We start from the raw sequence: 13,742 nt of genomic DNA, 5'->3' as shown, positions 1-13,742 counted from the left end.
GCTTGTGCTGACCTTGCCATGTGTGTCCAACTTGCTTATGAGCTCATGGTTATCTGGAAGGTTTCCCTTAACACTGTCAAAGGGGAGACACCCTGGAGACCAAATGTACGCCACTGTTATTTTAATGCTGCATATATTATTCATCTTTCACAAATTTATTAAAAAAAAATAAAATCCCTGTTTTCACTGAAACTTATGGCATACAACTCCAGCAGGGCTACAGAAGTGCATTATGTTTTGCCTGAACTGTTGGGGAGTGTTGTCCTCTTTCTGGTCAATCTGTTCGTATTAGGTTTGCTAAAAGGTTATAAAGAAAAGCCAGTACATCCAGAAACATCACTGATGTAGTTGGTCTTTTTATCTGAAAAATGAATGGCTGATCTTTTATATTAGACACTATAGTTCTGAACTTGCTATATTAGGGGAGATAATTCTGCAAGTCCAGATTTAATTTTACAATTTTTAACATATATATATATATAGAAATTTTGTATATGACAATTCTCACCCAAAAGGAGATAACTATTTTGAAACTATCCCAACATGTACTTATTTTTTCTTTATTTAAAAGTAATTTTAAAAACACATAGCACAGTTCTCTGTTTCAGGGATAATGCCTGAAAGCCAGTATTTTATCAATATAGCAGTTTTATGTGGGTACTGAAATACTAGACTTTGGGATTTCAGAAATACCTGAAATGAGATGCTGTCAATTCTCCCAGTAGATGGCAACAGAATGACAGGATGTAGTTCTACAGGTGGCTGGGAAGCATTTGTATCTTCGTTCACCTAACATAAGAAGGTATTATGATGTGTGGGAAATGCAAAGACTTTCACACAGGAAATTAAAAGAGGTTTTTGTATGATCACCAAAGAACTTCTTAGGAGTGCACTTGCGGGGACAGTGGTTTCAATCCCCTCAGCATGCATTGTTTTGTAAGATGGCACATTACTGTTCTAAAATAATCCACAATTCTGCCACTACTGGTGAGTCACTTAGGTAACCAATCTGTAGGGAGTGATGTACATCTGGTAGAGGAGGTAAAGAAGTTAACTGTTCTTCATTTGCCTGTTGACATATTTTGATCTCTAGTCAGAACAGAACTGATAGACCCCAGGACTTCATGGTTTTCTTGGCCTAAGATCTGGTAGATAGTACTTCTGAGCTCTAGATTATTCAAAAATGTTATTTTCAGAGATGTGTCTATTTTTAAATAGAGAAAAGAGGGTTTAGGTTTTGTATGGCCATGGTAAGGATTTTTTTAAAAATCCCTCTAAGAGACTGATTTAGATAGCATCATAAAAAATTTGAGATAACAACTCACAACACCTCTGCTCTGTTGCGTTGCTCTGGAGGGCATCTATGGCACAGCACCCAGTCCATGTGCACATGAGGAACCCTCTGAGGATGTCCAGACCATCCCAGTTTCATGCAGGCTGAGCATCAACCCGAGCATCATGGGCTATTCACAAGTCCTCTGGCAGTACCAGCAAAGCCACCGTAGTGCTCATGCCAAGTTCACTTACTTGCACACCTCGGAAATCCATGGTAGAGCTTTTTTATAATCAGCCCTATTTAGCTCTCGCCATCACCTACCAGTGACGCAAGGTAAAAGCTGAGGTGGGCAGGTCTTGACCAGGCCACGGGGTTATCAACCCTCCCCGTGCAGGGCATGTCTCAAGCCTGTTCCATGCAGGACAGAGAAGTGCCCCTACAAGCTCACTGTCTGCCCACACAGGCTGAATGCATCCAGCAAGATGACTTTCTTTCCAAGAATCCAGATCCAGGCCATATCTGCATCGTGTCTTTACGGAGTTGAGCCTAGAGGCTGACTCTGGAGTCCACAAAACTCACTGGTACCTGGGAGCACAGTCCCACACTCTGCTTTCAGGTTACCCTCTGAATTTAGGGTGAGGGTTTTCTGCCCAAGCACTCCACAACACAGGTGGACAGAACAACAAAAGGAAACATCATGAAAAACAGTATGCCCGAGTCTTCGTCAGGGTTTTTACATCTGTGTCTGGCCTTCACCCCAGACCAGCACCTATTTCCAGTACTTGTGTTCATGGGCTGTCTCAAGACAGAGCAGGTCAGGCACTGTCTTTGGTCTAAAGCAGATTTGCAAAGGCCTTTTTCTTAGCTATGCATGTGTGAGAAAGGGAAAAATAGTACCTGGGTCATCCCCAGGCTCTTCAAGCTGAATTGATTCTAGAAAAAAGGGACATAGCCATTGTACTCCCACTGGCCAGGAACCCCACTCAAGGCTCTGTCACTCCCTGCTCCCTGGAAGTTTTTGACTGGTGAGACTCTGTTCAGAGTGGCGACCCAGCACTGGTAAGTCTATGGGTCCTGGGACAGTTGAGTTTGAGTGGGGTGGAGAGAGGAATGATTAACACCGACTCCCAGAGGTGCTCTCACTGCCTCTTTGAGAAGAGAGGAAGGGGCCAATGGAAGAGTAGAGAAAATACAGCAGTGGACTAAGTTGCAAATAATTTAATAATTCACAGACCTCTTCTAGGTTTTGTAGCTGCTAGATCTGACACGTCGACTCAAAGAGTACATAAGAGGATTTGAGTGATGGACTGCTCAAAGTATTTGCTGTCAGACTTTCTTCCTGAGGTGATTCTCTGCACAGAGAGAGCTGGTGGAGCTGTGAGCGTTAACATTTCAGATTGTCCAGAGCACCGGAGCTTGGCTGGAACATTACCAGTTCCATTGGAAGAAGAACACTAGAGCAACCTATTCTTTAGTCTCAAAGCAATGATCTGATGGTTTTCTGGAGAAGCATGGGACTCAGCTTAAACAGAGCAGCAGACAGAAATTATCATGGGAATTCTTCCTGTGTAATATTTGTGGCCTCAGAAATCTCTGTAGCTTTTCCCAGCCAAAATCATAGAGTAGTGATTTGCAGGTTTATGTAAAGATCAGCAAAATGAAGACTACACCAAAGTAAATGAGAGTCTATAAAAAACAGAATGATGCTTGGATGCTGGTTGCTGAGAGTGGCAGAACAATCTATTAATATCATCATGTCAAAGTAGACTAACCTAAATTTTAGGAATAGTGTCTTTAAATTTCTACTGATTAAACATCATAATAAACAGTATGATTATAGAGTCAGGGGATGCATAATACTCAGTTTCAAGCAATTAAGTGTGCCTTCCCCTATGTTAGCTAGGAGTTGCAAATACGAGGATTTCTCCACTGAGAGAAGCTGCTGCTTTCCAACTCTGAGCTAGTGCAGAAGGAGCAAACAATAAAGTGGTGGAGGCAACTGCCCTAATTTGGTGTGAGAACGTTTGTGTGATGCCTCCAGCTATGTCTTGCAATAAGCACTGCAATAAGAATCAAATTTCTTTCTGTGTTTGGACATACGAGTTAGAGTCTGTACTGAATGCTGTCCCGTACCGCTGACAGCACAGATGACTGTACACAGGAAAAGAGGCAACAGGATTAAACTGAAACATTAATAGAGAGGCAGCTGGAGTAAGGACAGAAAGAAGTCAGGCCAGCATTTAAGAGCACTGCTAGAGCACACTTCCAGAATGGTAATTATATTTGCGTTCCAGTTCTCTATTTTTATTTTTTCCTCTATCCTTCTGTTTTCCATTCATTTGCTCTCTTATGCCTGCTTGGTCTTCTGTATTGGAATTTAGGAGTGATTTTTGCCTACACACGTACCTACTGGCAGAACAGGGAACTGGGTTGGCATGTGTCTTGTAGGTGATATGTATGTGTAATACTCAGGTGCTAGGAGGTGTAACGCGTACGGCGTTGTTACACGGCCACCCTCAGATTTAACAAGCATGCCAAACCAGGCAGGACTAAGTTTGAAATCTGGGGTGTATCTGAGCCCTGCCTGTCTGGATGAATTTGCATACACGGGGTGGCAGGGCGGGCAGGAGGCAGCGATGCAGCGGGCAGAACTGTGGCGTCTGTGACCTATCCCCCACCGCACAGTGACACTGAAGCGCAGCAGCAGGTGCTGGGTGCTGGGCCCAGGCTGCCTCCCACCCCACAGCTCAGAGCCGGGCTCCTGCAAAGACCTGCCACCGCTGATCCGAAAGGGAAGGGAACACCACTGGAGACACCATGGTAAGGGGGATGTGGGAACACCAGTCGTACGGGAGCCGGGAGGACCATGGGCAAGGGAAGGCAGGGGGATCTGCTCTTGTTATCAGTGGTTTGTGCCACAAAACTCTGATCTCACGCGCCAATTACCACGTAAGAGGGAAAGGAGCATTAGAAAATCTCACTGGAGTTGTAAGGCATGGTGAACCAGTTTTCTTCAGAGAGTCCCTAATTAGTGGAATTATAAGCTAAATTAGATCTTGAGTCAGCTTTTTAGTACCTTCTGTTGTGACTACATTTTCTCAACACAGCTTCATTTTCATATGAGATCATTTTTTTTAGAAATATACAAAAAAAAGTTACTTGCCTTTGTGTCTGTTTTAAATTAATTTAGCCCCAATGGCCATACTCTTCATAGCTATACGTAGTGTACATATACACATAGTGTGTGTTTCTGGAGTGCATGAATGTTTTTATATGTGTATGTGTTTAAGCAAGTAAAAAAGGCCCTTCATTTTTAAGATTTGGGGGGTTATTATAAATTTGTAGAAATCTCTCAAAACCTCTTAGACTGTGAAAAATCCATTTCGCCTTGTACCCCAATTTATGTCTAGCACTGATTCTTAATCTGGTACAGAGAACTATGTGATTTTCTGCCAGTACAGCTGCAGGTCCAAAATAATGGCGCTCGTTTCGCAGGCAAGATACACACTTCCACAGCCTCCTCCTGCCTTAAGGCAGACCTAGCGTGGTGAGTATGTTTTGGGAACAGCTGGAAGACTAAAATCTGCCTTTGTACAGTAAATACTTAAGCCAGCAGTATTCTGGGTTTTTTTTAATAGAGTCAAAGCTGTCCCAGATTTAGTTTCACAAGGACCTGGCCCTTTCTGCTGTTTCTTAGTAGATAAAAAGTTGGTCCACAATTTGTAAGACAGGTCCTGGTACACTAGTGATGGGATATGAAACATGAGTTTGGAGTAGGCTCCAAATTTAAATATCATGTAGAGATCAGTTTACTCTGCCTGTGACGCTGAAGAAGGCCCACTCTCTTCCCTACTAAAAGTCTGATATCTATTTTAAAGCTGTTTACTATGCAAAATTAGAAAACTTTTTGTTACTGTCTTCGCTCCTTGTCACAATATTTCCAAATTACTGCTGGAGAAGATGGGAGTTGAAGGCAGGAGCACGGCAAAGAGGCCTGGCTCAAAAGGCAGGGTTGAGATACTGCTTCAAACTAGCGCAGCCGCAAGCTCAGTCTAAAAGGAAAGGAACTGGTTCTGCAGTCTTCAGCTGTAGTCCTGTACTAAGCTTTAGAATATTAACTTTCTAAGGCAATATTCACTTGTTCCATCTGTGAAAAAGCAGACCAATTCCTCTACTGATCTGAGGCATGGAACAAAGCAGCTTTTTAGGTTCCAAGTACTGCTTGGCTTTTAATTGTAGTTTTGCTCTAAAATATATTCTTTAAAAAAGTCACCTGGCCTCATTGCTGTGTTTAAAAGGAAAACACTATTTTTTTTCCTTGCTGCCAGCCTCAGAGGTTCACATTAGGATTTAAAAGAAAAGCAGGAGCCTGTGCTGTGCAAAATCAGCGTTAATTGAATTCTCTAAGCCCCAATATGCCTTCAGCGTCTTCTGAGTCATCCTCCAGATTGCAACTCCCCTGCAACATACTGACCTATGAAGACTCATCGTCACTCAAATAACTCGGATACTTTTGCACAACTCAGTTGAGCAAAATAGGGTTGTGCAAGTACACTTGAAAGCACGTTACACACACTGCTGCATATGAATTTGCAGAGTCAGCAACTTACAAATAAGTACTGAATAGAAATAATATATTTCATTGAATGAAATATTTAAATTGACTTTCCATGTTCGTTTGAACTGAGGATGACTAACCGGGGCAGTGGTGACTTCTGAAAGTCTTTAGTTATGTCTCTAAAACACAAATATACGTCACTTTGTGAAGAAAACACTGCTCCACAGATGCTGCTGGTCACACATTCTGCCTGAGGATTTCGTTTTTGGGGAAGATGCGTTTCACTTCCAGATCACAGGGTGATTTTGCAGTATAAGCAGTTACAAAGTTTAAAAAAAAAAAAAAAAAAAAAAAAAGTTAATTGGCTAAATCTGATCTTAAGTGGATATCTCTAAATGCGGTATTACAAAATAAAAATGAGCGAGGACCGTTCTCTGGCTTTGAAGCGAGGTAGCATGGCTTCATATTCAGGCATCTGAATTCTCTTTCCCTCTCAAAAGCTAGGCAGTGGTCAGTGAGCTGCTCACTGGAAACCATTCGTGACAATGAGTTGCATTCTGGATGGTGCCCACTCATTGTCTGGAAAAGTATCAACAGGCAGAAGCCAAAACCGTGCCAGAGAGTGTGCTAATTATCAGTCAGCACAGGTGATCACAGTGTGATCCTGACCCTTTCTCACTCCCTAGTATAGCCAGGGCCACTGAGATCACAAAGACAGCTCAGAAGGCTTTAATTACAATTGCTCCAAAGCAGAAACTGAAGCTGAAAAACTCCACATGTCTGAAACCACTCTATCCTCTAAAAAAGTGCCTTCCGCTACACCCGGTGTCGTAATCATTGGGACTGACTCAGAAGTATCTATCTGCTTTATAGTTCTGTTTCTGAACTTACAAAATTACCAGGTTCTTCATACTCCTGTACTCTTAAGTGTAAAGGATTGTGGAGCAATTGGCACCTGCCTATTGTAGCCTGGTGTTACATACATTGTTTTCTTTTCATCAAAGTTCATGGCTACCACAGAAACTATGCTCAAAATTACGCAAATAAACAGGCTATATTGCAATGACAATGCCTGAATAAGCAATGGACCTGCAATATAAAATTCATAGCTGCTCAGGGGCTTGAAGGAACATCTGTTTCAACCAAGAGAATCTGAAATAATTTCCTGAGGTGAATAGTGCTTAAAGCATTCCTCCAAGTTTCCACTCTAGCCTGCTATCAGAGGGTAAAAGGATCAAAAGACATCACCTGTCTTGGGTTACATAAGGTTGAAGGATACCACATGGCTGTGTCAGGTTCCAGCCAGGAGTAAAAATAAACCAAACTGGGATGTGCTCCTCAGCAGGGCCAATCCATAGGAGAAAAGGTGGGGTTGGTGCAACTGAAATTATTTTTTTTCCTCCCTGTTTTCACGTACCCATATATCACAGCAGATAGATCTCATTTTTTAAAGAATTCTTCCGGTATCTGTCGTGTATATGTCCAGTCTCATTGTGGTCATGGGGTGAACAACCAAACAAAATGCTAACAGCAACAATTCACCATTATTTCTTTTTAAAGCAATACACTGGGAAAAAATAACCACTAGGTATAAGGAGGACTAATGTGCGCTGTTTCTTCTGACCCTGTCTCTGCTCTCTCCTCTTAGCGTGAGTGCATCTCCATTCACGTCGGCCAGGCTGGAGTTCAGATAGGAAATGCATGCTGGGAACTCTTCTGCCTGGAACATGGCATTCAGCCAGATGGCACCTTCAAGGATATGCCTGATAAACTCGACTCTGATGACTCTTTCACCACATTTTTCAATGAAACAGTCACTGGGAAGCATGTGCCACGGGCTGTAATGGTGGACTTGGAACCAACTGTAGTAGGTCAGTATAGAAATAAACCTGGAAAACGGAGAAGAGCTTACTTTTCCTATTATCACCACTGTGTGCCACCAGTGTCCACTGGTAGAAAGAGCACACCGTTTATATCTCGGTCTACCACTAGATAACATGAAATTAATTATCTTGTGCCATAGAATGCCAGAATCTGTCATAGGTGTTATAAACATAGGAACAGCAGGATCCCCAGCAGCTTAATGGCTAGTACACACGGTTTGTGTGACTTCTTTTTGCACAAACTTTTAACTTTTGGTTTTGTTTACTGTGATATTTTTGCCATTCGAATTCCGCTTTTCTCTGATTCGGATTCAAAGTGGGAGCCTGACAGTTTCCTTCCAGGAATAGAAAGATTTCTAAAAACGGGGGCACCTGGGGGAACCTGATTTTCTTCCCTTTTTTTTTTCTGGTGACTTGTCCTCTTGTGGGTACAGGCTGTACAACGGACAAGTTCAAGAGAAGATAATTTCTGTGGCTCGCTACAAGTCATGCCACAAATCAACAAAATGCAACAATGAAAAAATGCTTAGGAGACAGTTCCCTTCTCCGTCAGCATCTGTTTTTTGGGGTCATGACCTTCCACGACTGAAAGTTTTCATCAGTACCAACAACAGCCAGAAGTTGTTGGCACTGGAGCACAGGCACGCAGCTTCTTACAACTTCTCTCTCTTATTCAGATGAAGTGCGGGCTGGCACCTTCCGGGAACTTTTTCATCCAGAACAGCTGATCACTGGAAAGGAAGACGCAGCTAATAACTATGCCCGTGGCCACTACACTATTGGCAAAGAAAGCATTGATATGGTGCTTGATCGTGTCCGTAAGCTGGTAAGTCCCAGTAGTTTCGAAACAGCAGTTTGGATTCTACAGAAGAAAGAAGAGCAGAACAGGTAGCTTGTTAACTACAAATGACACCAATGGTTCAGAAAAGAGATTGCAAGACATACAGAGCCATCATTACTAGTCCAAGAGAGAGAAGCCCAGTAGTTCATTTCCAGGCTGTATGCCTCCAGATATTCTTAAAAAGTGTTTCTGAATACGTAATTCTTCATTATTAGCACAGCCCTAGAGCACCAATACTGATACAGAAGGGTGGATTAAGCAGTTCCACATTGCCGGTTTCAGCTAGACTAACTAAAAGAAGTGTGAAGTTCAGGGAGAGAAGCTCCATAGATAAGAGTCCAATTTTTATGTCATAAGTTGAGCCAGTGAGGAAAGCATAGGACGGGATTATCACCAGCCCTTTCTCAAGAAAACCTGACATGAAATCTATGCTGTATATTGCTGATGACTGCTCTCTCCTTCAGCGCAGAATAAACTGTGTAGTAGATTAAGTCTTTTCATTCTTCTTCAGCCCCTATTCTTTCACTTTCTCTTTTGCTTTCTAGACAGATGCCTGTTCTGGGTTGCAAGGATTCCTGATCTTCCACAGCTTTGGTGGGGGTACTGGCTCTGGCTTTACCTCTTTACTGATGGAACGCCTCTCCGTGGATTATGGAAAGAAGTCCAAACTGGAGTTTGCCATCTACCCAGCCCCTCAGGTCTCCACCGCTGTGGTGGAGCCCTACAATTCCATCCTGACCACACATACCACCTTGGAGCACTCAGACTGCGCCTTCATGGTGGATAATGAGGCCATCTACGACATCTGCCGCCGAAACCTGGACATCGAGCGCCCCACTTACACTAACCTCAACCGTCTCATCAGCCAGATTGTCTCCTCCATCACCGCCTCGCTGCGCTTTGACGGTGCCCTCAATGTGGATCTGACCGAGTTCCAGACAAACCTGGTGCCCTACCCACGCATCCACTTCCCCTTAGTGACCTACGCCCCCATCATCTCCTCTGACAGAGCATATCATGAGCAGCTCTCGGTGGCTGAAATCACCAGCTCCTGCTTTGAGCCCAACAACCAGATGGTGAAGTGTGACCCAAGACATGGGAAGTACATGGCCTGTTGCATGCTCTATCGTGGTGATGTAGTTCCCAAAGATGTCAATGTGGCAATTGCTGCCATCAAGACAAAAAGAACCATCCAGTTTGTCGACTGGTGTCCAACAGGTTTCAAGGTAAGTCGGGCTGCCAGGAACTTCTCTTTAATGTTTACAGGGCAAGTTCAGTCTAGCAGAAAACCTGTATTTGAAGTTTTAGATCTTGTATGTTTTCCACTTGTGAGAAGAAGCAACATAAGAAAGATGCATTTGTATAAAATGTGCCCTTTCTCCCTTGGACATCCCATTGACACAGACTCCTAAATATTTATGTAAGTAGAAATCTGAAGTGTATATTGGAAAATCCAGTGAGTTTTCCCTCTGAAGCAATATCTAAAACCAAGGAAATTCCAAAAAAGATGCAACTAATAAAGCAAATGCTGATACAAGGGAATCTGTCAGTTAGCCCTTTTACCCAGAAATATTTTACAGCCTCTCCCCACCAGCTACACGGCAGTGTTGGGAAACAATGTTTCAGCAACAATACAGACATTAGCAGTGGAAAAACATCTGTCATACAAATAGCTCGTTTAAGAACGTAAACTTTTAACTGGGAACCGACTTTCTGCATTAGTTTCTATAACGTATCTTGGTGAATCTGTATGTTCAGTGTTGAGTAGCTGTTAAGAAAGCTACAAAGCTACAAAGTTGGCAGCGTACATTAAACAGAAGAATAACACAGACATTAAAATGACCATGTATCATACTGTTTATGACATTATTATTTTTTATGGCATTTGCCATCTGGTAGTTTTGATAGTGGCATCACTCTACCCCAGCATCTGTAGCTCACTTTTTTTCATCTCTTTGACTGCTTTCTGCTCTTGCCTTTTTACAACCTTCCCTCATATTCCTGTTTCCAGGTTGGGATCAACTATCAGCCTCCTACAGTAGTTCCTGGTGGAGATCTAGCCCAAGTTCAGCGAGCAGTCTGCATGCTGAGCAACACCACGGCCATTGCAGAGGCTTGGGCAAGGCTTGACCACAAGTTTGATCTGATGTATGCCAAGAGAGCTTTCGTGCACTGGTATGTGGGCGAAGGCATGGAGGAAGGAGAATTTGCAGAGGCCCGGGAGGACCTGGCTGCCCTGGAGAAAGACTATGAAGAAGTAGGAACTGACTCATTTGAAGAAGAAAATGATGGGGAGTAGTTTTAAAATACACTTTGTTCCTAGTGAGCACAGAATTGTCTCTGTATCACTGTATTGCACATGTCTACCATTAGGTCACCTTTTTCTTATGTAATATACAGAAATTTAGGAGGAGTCATATATAGAGAGACATCTGTTACTCCATAAACCACAGGTAAATTGTCCTAAGATATGATCAGTTGCAGTAATGCCCCAGCACACCCAGCAATGCAAAAAGACTTGGTCCTCTTCCTTGCACATTTAATGTAAGCCTCTTCAAGCTCTAATACACGTGCCAAAACCACTACAATACAATATATGCAACCTTACAGTGGAGCGCAGTGAAGCAGTAGTTTTCAAAATTCTAATTTGACATACCTTCACCTTTTGCTTGTTGGCAGGTCAAAAACCAGTGACCACAGAAAAATGGGTCCTCTGCTCTGTGCTTTATTATCCTTTCATTGACCTTCAGCTGACTGACCTAAAAGGGACATTTCACTCTTCTCTGAAACACCATTTCTGATAAAGCAAATACCTTCTTCAGAATTGTTAAAGCAGTGCAATTTTTCCACGTTTGGGGGATAAACTTCAGTGTTGTGAACACAAATATCCTATTTGGTTGGGTATAGCTGCAGCAGGCATGAGAATTTTCTTCTGTGTTTCTGTGAAACTGTTTAAATGTGAAAATTCCTTCCTTTAAAAAAAAACAACACTTTTTTTTTGCATTACCCCTACTGGAAACATTTCAGGATTCCTTCTTCCTCTGCAAGAAGCAACCTCTGCTTTATCCAGCAGACCACTGTGCCATCTGTGGCAATCCTTATTTAGTGCATCATGTGTAAGTGAGTCTGCAATACAGGTATTCGAATGTTCACTCAAAGATAACTTAAAGTAGTGATCAAAGATCTCAGATTTATAGGATTCACATCTTGCTAGGCAATGACTATTCTTCTTGACTAGGAAACCCCGCAGCAACTTTTTATCTAGGTCTAGGTCCCTGATGGGATGCACCCATGAGTGCTGAGGCAGCTGTCAGATATCATTGCAAGGCCAGTCTTGATAATCTTTGATTGATCATGGTAATTCTGAGAAGTGCCTAAATGCTGGAGGAAAACAAATGTCACTCCTGTCTTCAAAAAGGGCAAGAAGGAGGACCCAAGGAACTACAGGCTGGTCAGCCTCACCTTGATCTCTGGGAAGGTGATGGAGCAGCTAATCCTGGAAACCATTTCCAGGCACATGAACAAGAAGAAAATAATCAGAAGTACACAGACGCGATTCACCAATGGGAAGTCACCCTTGACCAACTTGATAACCTTCTATGATGAAACAACTGGCCTGGCAGACAAGGGGAGAGCAGTTGGCATTTTCTACCTAGACTTGAATAAGGCTTTCAACGCTGTTTCTCATAAGATCCTTGTAGAGAAGCTGTTGAAATATGGGCTGGATGAGCAGACAGTAAGGTGGATTGAAAACTGTCTGAATGGCCAGGCCCAGAGGGTGGTGATCAGTGGCACAAAGTCTAGTTGTAGGCCATTAACTAGCAGTGTACCTCAGGGTCAATACTGGATCCAGTCCCATTCAACATCTTCATTAATAGCCTGAGTGATAGGGCAGAGTGTATTCTCAGGAAGTTTGCAAATGACACAAAACTGGGAGGAGTGGCTGATACACCAGAGAGTCATGCTGCCATCCAGAGGGACCTCAGCAGGCTGGACAAAAAGGCTGACAGGAACCTCATGAAGTTCGGTAAGGGGAAGTGCCAAGTCCTGCACCTGGGGAGGAAAAACCTCATACATCAATATATGCTGGGGGCCACCCAGCTGGAAAACAGCTTTGCAAAAAACGACCTGGGCATCCTGGTGGACACCAACATGAGCCAGCAATGTGCCCTTGCTGCAAAGAAGGCGAATGGTATCCTGAGCTGCATTAGGCAAAGCAGATCATAGAATCACAGAATATGGCAAGTTGGAAGGGACCCATAAGGATCATCAAGTTCAATTCTCTGCTCCTGACAGGACCGCCTAAAACTAAACCATATGAATACGAGCGTTGTCCAGACACTCCTTGAACTCTGACAGGCTTGGTGCCTTGACCACTTCCCTGGGAAGCCTGTTCCAGTGACCACCCTGTCAGTGAAGAACCTTTTCCTAATGTTCAGTCTGAACTTCCTCTGATGTAGTTTCATTCCATTTCCTTGTGTCCTATTGCTAGTCACAAGAGAGGGGAGATCAGCACCCCCACTCCATTGTAGACTACAATGAGGTCACCCCTCTGCTTTCTCTTCTCCAAGCTGAACAAACCAAGTGACCTCAGGCGCTCTTCATAAGCCTTGCCCTTCAGACTTTTCATGATCTTGGTCACCCTCATCTGAACACGCTCTAATAGTTTGATGTCCTTCTTACATTGAGGTGCCCAAAACTGCATACAGTACTCAAGGTGGGGCTGCACCAGTGCAGTGTAGAGTTGAACAATCACCTCCCTCAACTGGCTAGCTATGCTGTGCTTAGGAAGGTTGAAGGAGGTGATCCTTCCCCTCTGCTCAGCCCTGGTGAGGCCACACCTGGAGTACTATGTCCAGTTCTGGACTCCTCAGTACGAGAGAGACATAGACATACTGGTTAGAGTCCAGCAAAGGGCCACAAATACTACTAAGGGACTGAAGCATCCCTCCCATGAGGAAAGGCTGAGAGCGCTGGGACCGTTCAGCCAGGAGAAGGCGGGATCTTATCAATGTGTATCAATACCTGAAGGGAGGGTGTAAAGAAGATGGAGACAGGCTCTTTTCAGTGGTGCCCAGTGACAGGACAAGAGGCAATAGGCACAAAATGAAACAGAGGAGAGTCCATTTGGACATCAGGAAACACTTTTCTACTGTGAGGGGGTAGTGGGTTGATCTTGTCCGG

At 43.4% G+C, this 13,742-nt stretch overlaps 1 protein-coding gene across 1 annotated transcript; it reads left to right on the top strand.

Moving 5' to 3' along the window:
* Positions 1–3,685: 3,685 nt before the first annotated feature.
* On the top strand, positions 3,686–10,857 carry TUBA8 (tubulin alpha 8). The gene is made up of 5 exons (XM_009958098.2): positions 3,686–3,709; positions 7,483–7,705; positions 8,395–8,543; positions 9,104–9,784; positions 10,570–10,857. The coding sequence occupies exons 2-5, from the start codon at positions 7,594–7,596 to the stop codon at positions 10,855–10,857; spliced, it is 1,230 nt and encodes a 409-aa protein (XP_009956400.1). The 5' UTR covers positions 3,686–3,709; positions 7,483–7,593.
* Positions 10,858–13,742: the final 2,885 nt, after the last annotated feature.

This window comes from Leptosomus discolor, chromosome 1 (assembly GCF_034619465.1).
Source record: "Leptosomus discolor isolate bLepDis1 chromosome 1, bLepDis1.hap2, whole genome shotgun sequence".
Taxonomy (NCBI): Eukaryota; Metazoa; Chordata; class Aves; order Leptosomiformes; family Leptosomidae; genus Leptosomus; species Leptosomus discolor.
The sequence above is the reverse complement of the archived record's forward strand: the minus strand, read 5'-3'. Positions and strand labels throughout refer to the sequence as shown.